Genomic DNA, 17,468 nt, shown 5'->3' with positions numbered 1-17,468 from the left:
GTAAATTAAATACATTCAAATAGACTTTGTTAATTAAATAAGGCAGAATATATGCTATGCACATATAGCCTTAGTAATTATATGGTCATAACATTTTATTTTGTGTTAGTATGTGTTTTGTGTATTCTGCCTGTGTAGTTTTTTCCTTATTTCTGTTTGAAGTAATGCTGTGAAAACAACAGAAAACATTGTGTCCATGTTTGGAGCTCAGTTGTTTAAAATCTTTACCTATGAGCTGGTCAATTCCATAACATCAACCAAGCACAGGGAACATAATTCAGAAGAAATCATCTAGACCCTGCGTCATTAGTGTCAGGCAGGGTCTACTTTTAAGCTATTATTGATTTTCCTTCCCTGTCTTTCTTACTGTATTCCTCCTATCTCTCACTCATGCCATCTCCCTCTCATTCAGTCTCTCTGTCTTTTCTAAAGTCAGTTCTCTATTGCCCAGTATTCCAACAGTGAGTGTTGGTAAAATAATATCAGATGTGCGTAACTCTATACTCCAAATAGAGAAAATTATGACTCTTGTTTTTTCCCCTTCTTTTTCTGAGTGCTGGGAGCGCTGGCCCTGGCTCCAGACACTAGTCTCTCTGATGTGAAAAAGAAATGACGGGCTGCATAATTTATGCTCAGGCCCAGTGTTCTGATCCTGTTTGTATTGATTTCCCTCTAAAAGGCTTTTGTGGCGACGGGCACCAACCTCTCGCTGCAGTTCTTCCCAGCCAACTTGCACGGGGAGCAGAGGCAGACACCCACACGAGATTAYGTGGACTTTGACCGGGAGACGGGAAAGGTAATCCTGACATCTCTTTTCTTTTCTTTTCTCTTCTTCTCTCTTCTCTTTTTATCCTCCCTCTAATCTCATCTGTTAATCTTTTGAGAGGTGATTTCTCTTAACCTCATCTATGACACTTTTTATTTCCCAGACATTTCTGTGAACTCATGTAACCGCACACTAATGATCTGTAAAGAGCTTGGTATGGGCGCGAGGTATTCCTAGAATTTTTCACCAAAAGTTGAGGTTGATCTCACGACAGTTTGATTGAATCCAGGCTGTTGATTCAGATTGATATGTTCTCTGGGTGGGATAAACCATGGGCTTTCCGTAATGATATGTTATTGCTTCACACAGAACACTGCCCTACCGTCCACTTAAAACCCCACTCTTCACTGTGTCTCCTATTGTTTCTTTTTTAAACATGCCCATTTTTCTCACTGTAATTCCAACACATTTTACCAACTCAATGAACACACGACTACAGTATGTGGTTTCCCTCAAAGCCATAAGGAAGGAAGATGATGACACTGTTCCAACCATAGAAATACAATYGTAATTATATAGTAATAGTATATTACAGTATAGTATAGTATATAAATAGTAATTATATAGTAAAGCCTTGCTTTTCCTGTGATTCTGACAGTACTGCAGGGCAGGGCTTATTATCCAGGGCTCATTATCCACGAGGAGGCCTACAAAGACCACATTCACAACTACAAGAACTCACTTCCCACAACCAAATCTGCTTATTTCTCCAACATCATAAGGAATGAACAAGGAAACCCAGGAGTGCTCTTCTCAAACATCAATAAACTTCACCGCCCCTTGGACAACCCCTCTCTCACAATCACCACGACCTCTGTGACAGTTTTCTGGCATCCTTTCAAAACAAAGTGGAGGCTATCTACCAACAGCTGCAACAGTCTCACCCTTCAGTCGGGCTTCTGGGCTATGCATAGTACTGAAACTGCCTTGGTAAAGATAGTGAATTACCACCTCTGTGCTTCTGATGCTGGGAACATCTCCATCCGCATCCTCCTGGACCTGTCTGAAGCATTTGACACTGTCTGTCATCAGATTTTAACTGACCGCATGGAGAGGCTTCTTGGAGTTTCTGGAACAACTCTTGCCTGGTCCCAATCTTATCTATCTGATAGACAACAGTTTTTCTTCCTTGGCAACTACAGGTCTGCCCCAGCCCCTGTATCACAAGGTATCCCACAAGTCTCAGTGTTAGGTCCATTACTGTTTAGTATTTACATGCTACCTCTTGGTCAGATCCTTCGTCAATTTGGACTCAGATTTCACTGTCATGCAAATCACACACACATCTACATCCACACAAAACCCAACTCCACTTTGTCACCCCCCTCTGTTGTTGACTGTCTCCGTGAAGTGAAAAGTTGGATGAGCAATACCTTTTTCAAACTAAACGACAAAACAGAGATCATGCTCATGGGCCCCAACTCCCTCATTAACAAACTGGGTCGACCGYTGCACCATCCACCCCAACTCCACAGTCAGGAACCTTGGTGTTACATTTGACCCAACTCTGTCATTTGAACCCCACATCCAGAGGTAATATGTACAGTACCAGTCAAAAGTTTGGACACACCTACTTATCTAAGGGTTTTTCTTAATTTTTTACTATTTTCTACATTGTAGAATAATAGTGAAGACATCAAAACTATGAAATAGCATATATGGAATCATGTAGTAACCAAAAAAAGTGTTGAACAAATCAAAATCTGTTTTAGATTTTAGATTCTTCACCTGTTAATTGAAATGCATTCCAGGTGACTACCACATGAAGCTGGTTGAGAGAATGCCAAGAGCGTGCAAAGCTGTCATCAAGGCAAAGGGTGGCTACTTTGAAGAATCTCAAATATAAAATATTTTTTGATTTGTTTAACACTTTTTTGGTTACTACATGATTACAAATGTGTTATTTCATAGTTTTGATGTCTTCACTATTATTCAACAATGTAGAAAATAGTAAAAATTAAGAAAAAMCCTTGAATGAGTAGGTGTGTCCAAACCTTTGACTGGTACTGTATGTTTTCCATGTCCTTGTTCAGCCACGACTCTGAGGAACAAAGGATATTACAGTTCTTCCCGTTGATAGGATAGATCGAATGGAGCTCGTCAAGTTTATTCTCCAGTGATTGCATGTTCACCAAAAGAGCGGAGGTTAGAGGCGGTTTATCCACTCACCGAAGTAGTCTCGTCAGGTATCCCGCACGCTGGCCTCTATAACGGCGCCTCTTCCTTCTTTGAGTGTCAGGGATTTGGGCCTGGTCCGGGATGAGCTGTACTGAATAAAGTAGGTCATAAAATTATTATCTGAACCATTAAACACCACTGACTGATTGCATCCCTTTCATTTCCATGGAGTTTCCATGGAGTGCTCAATAAAACAATGGGAATCATACATATTTTAGCCCTGAAGATTTTACCTGTCATTGTATAAAGATGACCCAAAACAATCTTTTTTTTTTAACAGATTAGATAAGGAATCTTAAAACGTGACACCTTTGTTTCCACACCAATGAAGATGCAGTGTTTAGAAGGATTGCATTTTTTGTTATCGTTTTGTTTGTGTATTCATTTGCTCCCCTGGAGGGCTCRTGGCTGGTGCCGTATGTAAGGTGTGCCAGAGGCCCCTGTTCACAGACAGTGCCTCGCTGAAATGTGCTCATTAAAAATGCATCCGTGAGAAATCGATAGACCTTTCGGCTCAAGGCTGACGGACTAATCTTTGCCCATTAATTATTTAAAAAGGCGTGACTGGGAGTTGTCAGGCGTGCCGAGCACTTTACAGATGAGGCGCTGAGTGTCCAGGGCAGCGGCCTTGTAGTGACCCTATCCCCTATCCCCTCTAGTAGGCTTAGARACCATGCAGCTTTAATGAGCCCTGGGCCCTCCATCCCTCCTATTCCAAAAGAAGCCCCAAGGAGCTCCTAGTCATAGCCACGCTCCTAGCACTGTCACCCTACACARATACATGCACTTTTGAACGCACGCGCGCGCACACACACACACACACAGGGTATAAATCCCAAGACGGGTGCTACTGCTCTGCTCCTTGTCATAAGTACTTCTCTTTAGGAACTAAGGTGGAACTTACTTGGAGAACGTATGATTTTTCTCTGGGCTCCCAGTCCCTCCCTCCCCCTCGCTGCCTCCCTCGTTCCCTCGCTCCCTCTCACTTTACCCCTATCTACTCAACCTCCCTGCAGACTAGTGGTGTCAGGCTGGGAAAGGTGTTGCGTACGCTGCAACCTCTGYTCTTAATTAGTGTGATTGTTAACCTTCTACACAAACACATCTCACACTGCCTGGCTAGGAGACGTTAATAGACAGAATGTCTGCAGTGAAAAGTGAAAGTGTGTGGCGTCAGTGGTGTCAGAAGAGGAAACGTGATGACTGGTTTAACTGAAATAACGTGGGCCAACCGGTTTGTGTCTGCTGCTGTATTCATTTAATACATTTTAAAAAGTCTGAAATAAAAGAGCAAACTGTGGAGGTGAAATATTGAAGCATTTCATAAAGTCCTTTAGCCAGTGGAACATGCACTGTATGATTTGTCAAAGATCCTGGTCTAGCTGTTTTCATGAGGGAACTGTCCAGGTGTGGCCTRTAGATATGTATGTATGGCATGTTCYCCCTATGCCCAGTTGAAGTGTGAGGTCCATAAAGAGCATATAGCATGCAGCTCTCCCCTCACCACCACCCAACACCAGCCCAGAGTAACAGATGAATAGGGAGCAGTTATAATATTCTTTCCATGAAAAGTGAGTGATTTTATGGGTCTTGGTGTTTCTGATTGATGGAGTCAGAACCAACCACAGCGCAGTGTGAGCCCAGGGACTCTCTGTCTTTCCCTCTCTTCTGCTCTCTCTCTCTCTCTCTCTTCCTCTCACTCTCTCTCTCTCTCTCTCTCTCTCTCTCTCTCTCTCTCTCTCTCTCACTCTCTGGTTTTCTTTAGGTCTCTTCTAATCGCTCTCCCTCTCTTTATCTCTTCTGGTCTCTCTCTTTTTTAGTCTGTCTTTAGGTCTTTCTATATCTCCTTTGTGGTGTTTCTCTCACTCGCTGTTCAGGTCTCTCACTCTTGGTCTCTCTCTCACATTTCTCTCTCGTGCGCGGGTGAATAAACCATTGAAAACAGACGGTGCCAGCAGAACGGGGCCAGTTTAAACTTGGACGCTGGTGGAGGACAGTAGTATTATCTGAGTGGGGCGGTGAGCCCAGCTCCACTGGAGCCCCCCCAGTAGAGCTTAAGTACAGACTCTGAGTGTCACTACAGGCTAATGGGAACCAGCTGTGTGGGAGGTTCATTTTAGAGGTAGCTAGCAGGGCCTGGGGAGGAGCCGCTAACCCTGTCCCAGCCAGGGGCTCCCAGTAGCCGACTGTTTCGTACCAGAACCCTGGTCAGTCCAGTGGATCATCCACACTGCCCTAATGGTCATGGATCCTAACTCCCTAGTCCAATATTAAGTTGATTAGATTGGAGTGCCAAAGGATAGCTAACAGTGCCTTCAGAAAATCATCAGAGACAGAAATGAATACACAGCAGCWTACTGTTCAAAATTCACAGAGCAGAACAGGAAGTTGTATAACTGCCACARAAGCATCGAGTATAGAGTCCTTAACGCAGGTCCTCATACTGTGACAGGCAGCAGAAGTGCAGGGTGTTTGAATTTCTACAGTAGCAGACAGGAGGAGGGGGATGATTCAATGTGTCGTAGTCAATTATTAATCTGTTCCAARTGAAGTTAGCTTACCTCAGACATGAGTTCAGAGAGATCCTCTGATGAGGATCCTCCATTGATGCCAGTGGTGGGAAAAGTACACAATTGTCATACTTGAGTAAAAGTAAAGATACCTTAACAGAAAATGACTCAACTAAAAGTGAAAGTCACCCAGTAAAATACTACTTGAATAAAAGTCTAAAAGTATTTGATTTTAAATATACTTAAGTATGAAAAGTAAATGTATAAATCATCTCAAATTCCTTATATTAGGCAAACCAGACGGCACCATTTTCTTGTTTTTTTTTAATTTACGGATAGTCAGGAGCACAATCCAACACTGACATAATTTACAAATGAAGCATTTGTGTTTAGTGAGTCTGCCAAATCAGAAGCATTAGGGATGACCAGGGATGTTCTCTTGATAAGTGTGTGAATTGGACAATTTTCCTGTTCTGCTAAGCATTCAAAATGTAAGGAGTAAAAAGTACATTATTTTCTTTAAGAATGTAGTAAGTAAAAATAAAAGTAATCAAAATATATATAGTAAAGTAAAGTACAGATACCCCAAAAAACGACTTAAGTAGTACTTTAAATTATTTTTACTTAAGTGCTTTACACCACTGATTGATGCTTTGTTGTTATGGAACTGCATTGATACTGATGACCCACCATGGGATTGTAGGGTATCTCTTTAGGCTAGGTCAAGAACCTCTACACAGACTACCTGGATTGAAGTTTGATAAAATAGGATTTTTACTGTAACAAGAGAAGGGGAGATAGACTCTTAAATATGAACTCTGTCTCCTCAACTCAATCTTGTTGAAATGTGAGACTTTTAGGGTTTTGGAGCGTGGTTCAGCTTTAAGGGTTTAAGAGATATTATGTTTGGCATCTTGTCCAAATCTCCCTCTCTACTCTGTTCATCAGTAGCACTTGTGTGTGGTTTCCCTTTATACAAAGCACAAATTGGGTTCCGTCTGCATGGCCATGCCACAAGGTTGGGTTTGGAGGCTTGTTAACTGATTGGCCTCTTGCTACTGGTGTAGACCATCCACAGTGTGCTTCCACTCTGTGTTAAGAGCTAAGAGCACAAATACATGAAGAAAGTGGCAGAATGACTCCTAAACTTTTGAGCTACAGTCTTGGTATTACAACAGTAAGCCATAGTGAGACTGTGTAGGTGTGTTGGTGTCTGTCATAGGGCTAGAACAGAGAGAGACAGAGAGCGGGCCTCAGAGGCAGCAGACTCTATAAATCTTTGGCCTGTCTCTGGATGTAAGAATGTTCGCTCGGGGGCAGATAGCACAGGGAAGATTCACAGTAAATGACTCCATTATGAAAGGGACTGCAGTCTGAGGCGTCACCACAGGAATTGGAGTTTTAATAGTTAGCTTCTTCGCTTGTTCCCAAGACCAGCCAGTGTGTGTGTGTGTGTGTGTGTGTGTGTGAGTGGGTGTGTGTGTGCGCGGGATTGTGTGTGTGTTTGTGACTGTGTTTTTATGTATGTGTTTGTCTGCCTAGCATTGCACTTACGGAGCCAATCTCCATATTCATGATGGGTCATGTGCCACAAAACATGTTTTTGAGCTGCCTGGCGCCAGCTTGACAATTAACCTTGTTACAGAGCCAGAGAGGGCGAACAGCTTGACAGTTAACCCTGTTACAGAGCCAGAGAGGGGGAACAGCTTGACAGTTAACCCTGTTACAGAGCCAGAGAGGGCGAACAGCTTGACAGTTTAACCCTTGTTACAGAGCCCAGAGAGGGGGAACAGCTTGACAGTTAACCCTGTTACAGAGTCAGAGAGGGGGAACAGCTTGACAGTTAACCCGTTACAGAGTCAGAGAGGGGGAACAGCTTGACAGTTAACCTTGTTACAGAGCAGAGAGGGGAACAGCTTGACAGTTAACCCTGTTACAGAGTCCAGAGAGGGGAAACAGCTTGACAGTTAACCCTGTAACAGAGTCAGAGAGGGGGAACACCTTACAGTTAACCCTGTTACAGAGTCAGAGAGGGGGAACAGCTTGACAGTTAACCCTGTTACAGAGTCAGAGAGGGGGAACAGCTTGACAGTTAACCCTGTTACAGAGCAGAGAGGGGGAACAGCTTGACAGTTAACCCTGTTACAGAGTCAGAGAGGGGGAACAGCTTGAAGTTAACCTTGTTACAGAGTCAGAGAGGGGGAACAGCTTGACAGTTAACCCTGTTACAGAGTCAGAGAGGGGAAACAGCTTGACAGTTAACCCTGTTACAGAGTCAGAGAGGGGGAACAGTTTGACAGTTAACCCTGTTACAGAGTCAGAGAGGGGGAACATTTTGACAGTTAACCTGTTACAGAGTCAGAGAGGGGAACAGCTTGACTGTTTAACCCTGTTACAGAGCCAGAGAGGGGGAACAGCTTGACAGTTAACCCTGTTACAGAGCCAGAGAGGGGAAACAGCTTGACAGTTAACCCTGTTACAGAGCCAGAGAGGGGGAACCGCGTGACAGTTAACCCTGTTACAGAGCCAGAGAGGGGGAACAGCTTGCTGCTGCTTCTGCTGGCGGTGGTGGTTATTGAAGGAAACAAAATGTYGAGCAAATGAATCTCTCTCATCTTCAGCCCCAACATGAAGCAGGGTGTGGTGTTTGGGAAGGGCTACGAAATTATCTCAGGAAGCCACACAAATACCAATTGGTCGGTTGCTAAGTTTAAAGTTTACGTCCTTAATGTCATAAAGCTACTATAGTTAGTCCATACATATTTAATGGAGTTTGTACTTAAGTCTGGCTGAAGTGGACCTGGTAGTAATGAGTGTATGATGGGGGAGGGAGTAGGGAGGCATCAGCCCTCACTCCTGACACTGATGAGGAGARGGGCGACTGGGCGAAGGCCAGGGCAGAGGGAGGATGATGGACTAGCGTCTCTGCGAGGAGCGCAGTGGGCCGGCTCGTTCTGTGGTGGGGGCTCTTGTTTCCGTCTCCCTCAAACAGAAGCTACTCCACTAGCAGATTACTTGTCAATGACATCATCAAAGGGAGCCCACTAATTGATTCCTGCTGCTCTGTCATGCCCATTGTGCACTGAGCCCTCCTCGTGTTCCTCTGATCTGATGTTAATTCTTTGATGTTTGTTAAAAAGAGGGGTTCTTTGTATTCTTGGCTATGCCATGTCCTTTTCTTGAATTAGGTTTTCACAAAAATGTTCCTGTTTTGACTGTCTGTTGGGACAGAACTGTCTGTGCTGGGGAAAGAGAAGCTTTGTTTTTTCCCAGCACAAGTCAATCATACTCCTTCCTCTAGTCTTCCCATAGGGTTCTCGTTATAGCTCCCCAGCTCAAATGTCCTCTTCCTCTATCCCAAGCCTCAGATCAATGACCACTCGCAGGCTTTATTGTGGGGTACAAAGAAATGGAAGGTTTCATGGCTTCCTGAATKAAAAATGTAATCTTACAGTCAAATGAAACAGGTGAGCTCTGGTTGGCCATTATCATGGCTAGTTTCGAAGATGTACAAAAAACATAACATTTGGCTGTTATTACTGTTCCGCTACCTACAGGAGCATTGTTCATTTCATAATGAGACGTGAGAGCATGTTGACTCATAACTGGACATTAGCGTTAGCCACTTAGCCACCTAGCTAGATWACATTAGCCACAACAAATTGGAATTCATAACATATCATATGAATTGTAATTTGTGATATATCATATGAAATGGATGATGGACATCCACAAGTTAATACATACCATACGAAACGTAACATATCAGACTAAATGGAGTGTCCCGTATTTACTTTTACTATGTTACGTCTACCCCTGAGTCCTGGTTGCAAACATCTATTGCTCAGTCTGAGGTTAATGGCAAGAGTTACAAGAGTTACAAGAGTTACAAGAGTTACAAGAGTTACAAGAGTTACAAGAGTTACAAGAGTTACAAGAGTTACAAGAGTTACAAGAGTTTTTCATTTCTTTTGTTTTCTTTATATAGACATCACACTTTTCCACCAAAAGTGAGGTGTTTCAGTTGACCACTCTCACCCTCTCCTTCTCGCTCTCCTCCTGCCAATTTAAAGATTTTCTTTCCTTTGTTTTCCAATCGCCTTGCCCTCCAGAATAATGAACATTCCATGATACTGTGGAATTCTTCAACTGATTCTGATTCCTGGGAGTTTGGAACATGGGGACCTAACTGGATGGTGATGTTGCAGGTCACTTAATCAACATTTCATGAATTAATTAAATATTAATTACACTAAATTGTTCCTGCGTAAATGTCATAGATGGATAGCCCAGATGAGTAGGTGAAAGACTTCAGTGTCTGTACTGATGCAAGTCTGAACCTCCCACCCTCCTTCCATCCCCCTGAGTGGGAGCAGTCAGACAGCGTTGTTGTCTGGGAGAGAGGAGAGGGAAGCATCCTGTTTGGGATTTGTTTCTCCAGAAGCCTCAGGACACAGGTGAGAAATACAGCGTGTATTTGCCGACAGCATTCCTGGTCACTATTCCAGGAACAATGTTCTCTTCTGGCCGCAGAGGGAGACCTGTGTGGTCACTTGGCCTGTAGGGTCGTGTCTCGCCCSTCTGCTTCCAACCTGACACTGTAATGGGTGTGTCTGGGGAGGGGCCAAGCGGCACCCTACAACCCAGTATTCCCTGTCCAGTTCCTATGTCCCCCTGATAGTATTGTACAGAGAGGGAAAATGGCAGACGTGAAGCTGGACTTGTGTCCAAGTATTTCTAGAGTGCCTGAGAAATCAAGTCCCCAAAGATGCTCTTGGAAAGCCTGCTGATTCTYTATTTTGACTGTCGTTACCTCTTTCCATGAAAACTGAGCCCGCCAACACGTTCTTTTGAAATGCTAATATTCTTCTATTGTATTTTCAACCATTATTTTGTTCATTTGTTCATTTATTGTTAAAAATTTAGTTAATTGACTACTTTTAGATGATAACAATTCCATATCTACGAGTGATGTTTATATTAGTGTCTGTGACTATCTGACTATTCTCAGAATCCTCCGGGGTTTTGTAGACTCAGCCAATTCTCCTCTGTAGCCTGTCCCTGCAGTCTCTCTCCCATTCTCCTGTGGTTAGAAACTTTATCCAAATGCTGAATTTGCCTTTGCATGATATTTACTTAAGTTAAACAGCCATCTGTAAAAACKGAGAAATGGATATCATGTGTATGGTGTTCGTGCGAAAAATTATTTTACATAGTGTACTCTGTGTCCCCAACTACCCTATACCTTATTCCCAGTAAAAGTATAAATGGTAGAAAAAAGTGGAATCATAACCAAACTGACTCATAATCTGGTTGACAAAGTGACAAAGACTACGTTTTCCTTACCACCAAGATAATAAGTCTTCTATTAAATTGGATAGCTTTTTGGGTGTACATTATATTGTACATTATATTATAAATAATATAAAGGATAAAGTAAAGCTGTATCACYGGCTGGATTGGCAAGATAGAAACAATCCATTTTGATGACTTTTACAATTGAATTGGGAAATGACGTAGAGGAAGCCTCACTGAATTTGAGTCAGTGTTACTGCATTACAGAATCAGGCTTAGCAGGCGCAGTTATCCTCTGATTAGGAACATATATCCGAGGAATAGTCTGTCTGCCAGGCTGTCTTCCAAGCTGTCTGTCTACCAGGCTGTCTGCCAGACTGTCTGCCAGGCTGTCTGTGATTGTATGTATGTATGTTTGTGAGTTCTGCCCTGGCATTGGTGTGTCAGGTTGAATGCAGGGCAGTTAGGGGCTATAACTGGGTTTGGGCGGGAGGGGGTCAGTTAGGGGCTATAACTGGGTTTGGGTGGGAGGGGGTCAGTTAGGGGGCTATAACTGGGTTTGGGCGGGAGGGGTCAGTTAGGGGGCTATAACTGGGTTTGGGCGGGAAGGGTCAGTTAGGGGGCTATAACTGGGTTTGGGCGGGAGGGTCAGTTAGGGGGCTATAACTGGGTTTGGGCGGGAGAGGTCAGTTAGGGGCTATAACTGGGTTTGGGCGGGAGGGGTCAGTTAGGGGGCTATAACTGGGTTTGGGCGGGAGGGGGTCAGTTAGGGGCTATAACTGGGTTTGGGCGGAGGGGGTCAGTTAGGGGGCTATAACGGGTTTGGGCGGGAGGAAGGGTCAGTTAGGGGGCTATAACTGGGTTTGGGCGGGAGGGGTCAGTTAGGGGGCTATAACTGGTTGGGGCGGAGGGGGTCAGTTAGGGGGCTATAACTGGGTTTGGGCGGGAGGGGTCAGTTAGGGGGCTATAAACTGGGTTTGGGCGGGAGAGGGTCAGTTAGGGGGGCTATAACTGGGTTTGGGCGGGAGGGGGTCAGTTAGGGGGCTATAACTGGGTTTGGGCGTGGAGGTCAGTTAGGGCATATAACTGGGTTTGGCGGGAGAGGGGGCAGTTAGGGGCTATAACTGGGTTTGGGCGGGAAGTGGTCAGTTAGGGGCTATAACTGGGTTTGGGCGGGAGAGGGTCAGTTAGGGGGCTATAACTGGGTTTGGGCGGGAGGGGGTCAGTTAGGGGGCTATAACTGGGTTTGGGCGGAGAGTGGTCAGTTAGGGGCTATAACTGGGTTTGGGCGGGAGAGGTCAGTTAGGGGGCTATAACTGGTTTGGGCGGGAGGGGGTCAGTTAGGGGCTATAACTGGGTTTGGGCGGGAGGGGTCAGTTAGGGGCTATAATGGGTTGGGCGGGAGGGGTCAGTTAGGGGGCTATAACTGGGTTTGGGCGGGAGGGTCAGTTAGGGGGCTATAACTGGTTTGGGCGGAGGGGGTCAGTTAGGGGGCTATAACTGGGTTTGGGCGGAGGAGGGTCAGTTAGGGGGCTATAACTGGGTTTGGGCGGGAGGGGTCAGTTAGGGGCTATAACTGGGTTTGGGCGAGAGAGGGGTCAGTTAGGGGGCTATAACTGGGTTTGGGCGGAGAGGGGTCAGTTAGCCTATAACTGGGTTTGGGCGGGAGGGGGTCAGTTAGGGGGCTATAACTGGGTTTGGGGGGAGAGGGTCAGTTAGGGGCTATAACGGTTTGGGCGGGAGGGGGTCAGTTAGGGGGCTATAACTGGGTTTGGGCAGGAGGGGTCAGTTAAGGGGCTATAACTGGGTTTGGGCGGGAGGGTCAGTTAGGGGCTATAACTGGGTTGGGCGGGAGGGGTCAGTTAGGGGGCATAACTGGGTTTGGGCGGGAGGGGTCAGTTAGGGGGCTATAACTGGGTTTGGGCGGGAGAGGGTCAGTTAGGGGGCTATAACTGGGTTTGGGCGGGAGGGGTCAGTTAGGGGCTATAACTGGGTTTGGCGGGAGGGGGTCAGTTAGGGGCTATAACTGGGTTTTGGGCGCGAGGGGGTCAGTTAGGGGGCTATAACTGGGTTTGGGCGGGAGGGGGTCAGTTAGGGGCTATAACTGGGTTTGGGCGGGAGGGGGTCAGTTAGGGGGCTAAACTGGGTTTGGGCGGAGGGGTCAGTTAGGGCTATAACTGGGTTTGGGCGGGGAGGGGGTCAGTTAGGGGCTATAACTGGGTTTGGCGGGAGGGGGTCAGTAGGGCATAACTGGGTTGGGCGGGGGGTCAGTTAGGGGCTATAACTGGGTTTGGGGCGGGGGGGCAGTTAAGGGGCTATTAACTGGGTTTGGGCGGGAGGGTCAGTTAGGGGCTATAAACTGGGTTTGGGCGGGAAGGGTCAGTTAGGGCTATAACTGGGTTTGGGCGGGAGGGGTCAGTTTGGGGCTATAACTGGGTTTGGGCGGAGAGGGTCAGTTTAGGGGCTATAACTGGGTTTGGCGGGAGGGGGTCAGTTAGGGGGCTATAACTGGGTTTGCGCGGGAGGGGTCATTTTAGGGGCGCTATAACTGGGTTTGGGCGAGAGGGGGTCAGTTAGGGGCGGGCTATAACTGGGTTTGGGCGGATGAGGGGCGTAGTTTAGGCGGGCATATATAACGGGGTTTGGGCGGAGGGAGTCGGGGTCGAGTGTTGGGCGGGCAGGTATAACTGGGGTATTACGGGCAGGGGGGAGAGGGTCAGTTAGGGCTATAACTGGGTTTTGGGCGGCAAGGGGTCAGTTAGGGGGCTAGAACGGGTTCAGGTTGGCGGGGAGGGTCATGGGCTATAACTGGGTTTGGGCGGGAGAGGGGTCAGTTAGGGGCTATAACTGGGTGTTGGGCGGGAGAGGGGTCAGTTAGGGGGCTATAACTGGGTTTGGCGGCAGGAGGGTCAGTTACGGGGCTATAACTGGGTTTGGGCGGGAGGGGGTCAGTTGGGGGCTATAACTGGGTTTGGGCGGGAGGGGGTCAGTTAGGGGGCTATAACTGGGTTTGGGCGGGAGGGGTCAGTTAGGGGGATAACTGGGTTTGGCGGGAGGGGTCAGTTCTAGGGGCTATAACGGGTTGGGCGGGAGGGGTCAGTTAGGGCTATAACTGGGTTTGGCGGCGGGAGGAGTCAGTTAGGGGCTATAACTGGGTTTGGGGCGGTGAGGGGGTCAGTTAGGGGCTATAACTGGGTTTGGGCGGGAGGGGGTCAGTTAGGGGGCTATAACTGGGTTTGGCGGAGCGGAGGGCAGTTAGGGGGCTATAACTGGGTTTGGGCGAAGAGGGTCATTTAGGGGCTATAACTGGGTTTGGGCGGGAGGTGGTCAGTTAAGGTGGGGCTATAACTGGTTTGGCGAGAGGGGTCAGTTAGGGGGGCTTATAACTGGGTTTTGGCGCGAGGGGTCCAGTAGGGGGCGATATAAACTGGTTTGGCGGAGGGGTCATTTAGAGGGGCTATAAAACTGGGTCTGGCGGCGATGTTTGGTTTTTTGTGTCTAGACGGGCAATACGGGTTTGGCGGGGTGGTTGGGGGTGGGGTGTTGGGTGTGTGCGGTGGTCAGTTAGGGGCTAGTAACTGGTTTGGCGGGAGTGGTCAGTTAAGGGCTATAACCGCCCCTGTCGTGACTCAGTGCGTGAGGCAGGAGGTAATTATAGGCTTGCAGACGCGGGGGAGAATGATTCGTGAGATTTGCTTAGTATTGGCAGTCAAACCTAACGCAGGTCTGGGTTGGCCATGGGCCTCATTGGAACCAGCCTGGCTGCCAGTTAGTCAGCACCAGATAGTGAACAGAGAGGCTGAAGTAAGAGGCCTCTCCTTTTCTCCCCAATCTCACCCACCAGGCTGCTCCCCGATCGACGTGGCGCACTCACTCACCCAGTCACAGTATACCACCGCGGGGGAGAGTTTGGAATTGAAGACAGGAGAAGGAGGGAGGATAGAGGGGGTACACCCAAACAAGCGGATGACTGTCTGTGTTGTCAGTGTGGCCATGAGAACCTTGGTGCTGTTGTGGAAGGCTGGTGTCTGGTTGTCAACCACATATTGGCTCACAGAGTGACTGCGCGGCATCGTCCGTTCTAAGTGGCCTGGGAAGTAAGAGAAACGGTGTTGAGTAGTTGGCGTTGGGGCCGCTCTTGGGTGCTAACACACACTACACCCACTGGACACACCGAGGCTGGGGAATGGTGGTGGGATGGAGGGGTTGGACAGATCAGAGCACCCTCCTCTACCCTCTGTTGTGTAGCCTCACACTACAACCACACAACACACACACCACCACACACACACACACACCACCACTACCCACACACACCACACACTCACACAACAGCACCACACACACAACACACACACAGCCCCACACACACACCACGAACACAACAACCTGCTGGGTGTGAGAGAATCAGCAGTGCCTCCTAAATGTAACGGCCTGGGATCCTAAGGCAAAGTGTGGGAGTGAATAATGACTGTCCCTGAGAACTTGGGCAGGCTATGTGTTGGTGTGTGTGGGTCCCTGTGTGTGTGTGTTTTGGTGTGTGTGGGGGTGGTGTGGGTGGTGTGTGTGTGTGTTGTGTAGACCCCCCCCCCCCCTAAAAAATAGTAAGCGGAGAAGAGTGTTGTTGTTGGGCAGGGTGTTTGTCTGATGGTATTGTATTGTGGGGTGTGGATCGGGTATATGTGCCCGAGGACAATTAGTGTAATGAGACGTTCATACTTCATCCTGTGGCTCTTGTAGTACAGAGAGAAGCGGTTCTCTTATCTCATTTTGCTTCTGTATGCATCTCAAACTGCACCTGGTCACACCTGTTTCTGTGTGTGTGTTGTGTGTGTGTGTGTGTGGTGATGTGTGTGGTGGGTGGTGGGTGGGTGGGGTGAGGTGTGTGGTGTGGTGGGTGGGTGGGTGGGTGGTGGGGTATTGATCTCAACGTGATGAAGGATGTGTGTGTGCTCATAGATATGGATAGACTGAACTGCATCTAAAAAAACAAACTCACCTGATTAGGATTGCACCCACTACTCCCGTAAGGAATCGGTGCTGACTCGACTTCCAGGGACTTCCTGCTTCTCCATATCTAGGGAGCAGAAGGGGAGGAAACAGATAGAGATACTGTGATAGGGGAGGGGGAGATGAGGCTGGGGTTGGGTAGACCAGGTTGAGAAGCAACTGTGTTCAGTTGCTGTAGACAATGAATGTGCCTATCAGTACAGTCTGATATGGGTCCCTCTCCTCCATGGCTGAGCCCCCGGACCGGCCCTCTGGGTCCCTGCTGTAGAGGGCCAGGCTGACTGGCCCGGCCTGGGAGCCTTACTCACACACACACAAAACTACACATCCACACACACACCATTACAAAAAACACCCACACAGTACACATTCACTAATCCGGAGCATCTAGAGGGTCATCTTGGGCAAAGGTGAAGTGCACATCACACTGTGTGTGAGTTATTGCATTACAGAGTATGAGGGTGTTGTCGCGTAGTTGCGATGTGCCTGTAGGGTTCCATTTACAGGACCGGCTAGTGCGCGTGTCGGTCATTCCTGCTCCTGCTCACGTTACCCACTCTACAGACTGTAGCGCCCAAATAGGTAGATAGGGTATTCTACCCTGTAAAGTGACCATCACAGAAAATATAGAGATGGTGGCCCCCCCGTGCCTGCTGTGCCGTGTATTCTTGACCCTGTACGTTTGAGCCATTTACAGACTATAGGTGTGGGGCTATCCGCTACCCCTGTATGTTACCATTACAGACCTATATGTGTGCTGTATCTACCTGTAGTTACCAATTACAGACTATAGTGTGTGGGTATTCTACCCTGTAGTTTACTCACAGAACTATAGTGTGTGGGTATTGCTGTCATCCCATAAGCTTAGTGTGTATCTCCCGATTACGCAGACCTTATGGGTGAGTGGTATGCTCTGCATTACATTAGTGTGGGTAGTATTCTACCCTAGTAATGAGGTGTATGTGGTGGATCACTCTGTTAGTCCATACGAGACTATAGTTTGCTGCGGTATCTCGCCTGCTAGTTACCACATTAGCAAGGATGTAGTGTGTGGGTATTCGTTACCGCTGTTAGTTACCCAGCTCACAGACCGTATAGTGTGGTTGTGTGGGCTATGTCGTAAGTGCCGCTGTGTTAGTTACCGTTGCAGACTTAGTGTGTGGGTATTCTACCCTGTAGTTACCATTGTCAGAGTTAGTGTGTGGGTATTCTACCCTGTGGTTACCATTGCCAGCGCTAGTGTGTGGGCACTGGTACCTATTTAAGACCAGTTTGTTTAAGCCCATATGGTGGTTTGTGACTATGTTCCTGTTTTGCTCGTTAAGGTTGGGTGGGTGGGAGTGTACAGTATGAATGGGCTGTTGGTGAGGACGTGGTGGTAGAACTGGGCACCAGTGTGTTTGTCACTTCCTGCAGGTTGCTGACCTGCCAAGTGGGGGTTGCTGAGTCACCAGGGGGGCACAGAGGCAGCTGTCACAGCCCAGCCAGAGGGCAAGGTGAGGGGAAAGGGGAGAGAGTAGTGCAGGGTAGRCAGCTGGCATGGTTTCACAGACCTGGAGGTGAGAGGGGAGGAGAGGGGAACATGGGCATCTGTCTCTGTGTGTTTGTAACTTTGGACCGGAACCTGAAGACTCCCAACCTAGATGTAG

General features: G+C 47.5%; 1 protein-coding gene across 4 annotated transcripts in view; it reads left to right on the top strand.

The window, feature by feature from the left end:
* LOC111962356 (core-binding factor subunit beta) overlaps nt 1-17,468 on the top strand; it is a 40,422-nt gene that overhangs the window by 2,438 nt on the left and 20,516 nt on the right. For all 4 annotated transcript variants that reach the window (XM_023985396.2, XM_023985398.2, XM_023985397.2 and 1 more), the window contains exon 3: nt 680-796. In XM_023985396.2, the coding sequence (XP_023841164.1) occupies nt 680-796 (117 nt within the window). The remainder of the gene's footprint in view (nt 1-679; nt 797-17,468) is intronic.

Source organism: Salvelinus sp. IW2-2015, linkage group LG4q.1:29, assembly GCF_002910315.2.
Source record: "Salvelinus sp. IW2-2015 linkage group LG4q.1:29, ASM291031v2, whole genome shotgun sequence".
NCBI classification, from domain to species: Eukaryota; Metazoa; Chordata; class Actinopteri; order Salmoniformes; family Salmonidae; genus Salvelinus; species Salvelinus sp. IW2-2015.
The sequence above is the reverse complement of the archived record's forward strand: the minus strand, read 5'-3'. Positions and strand labels throughout refer to the sequence as shown.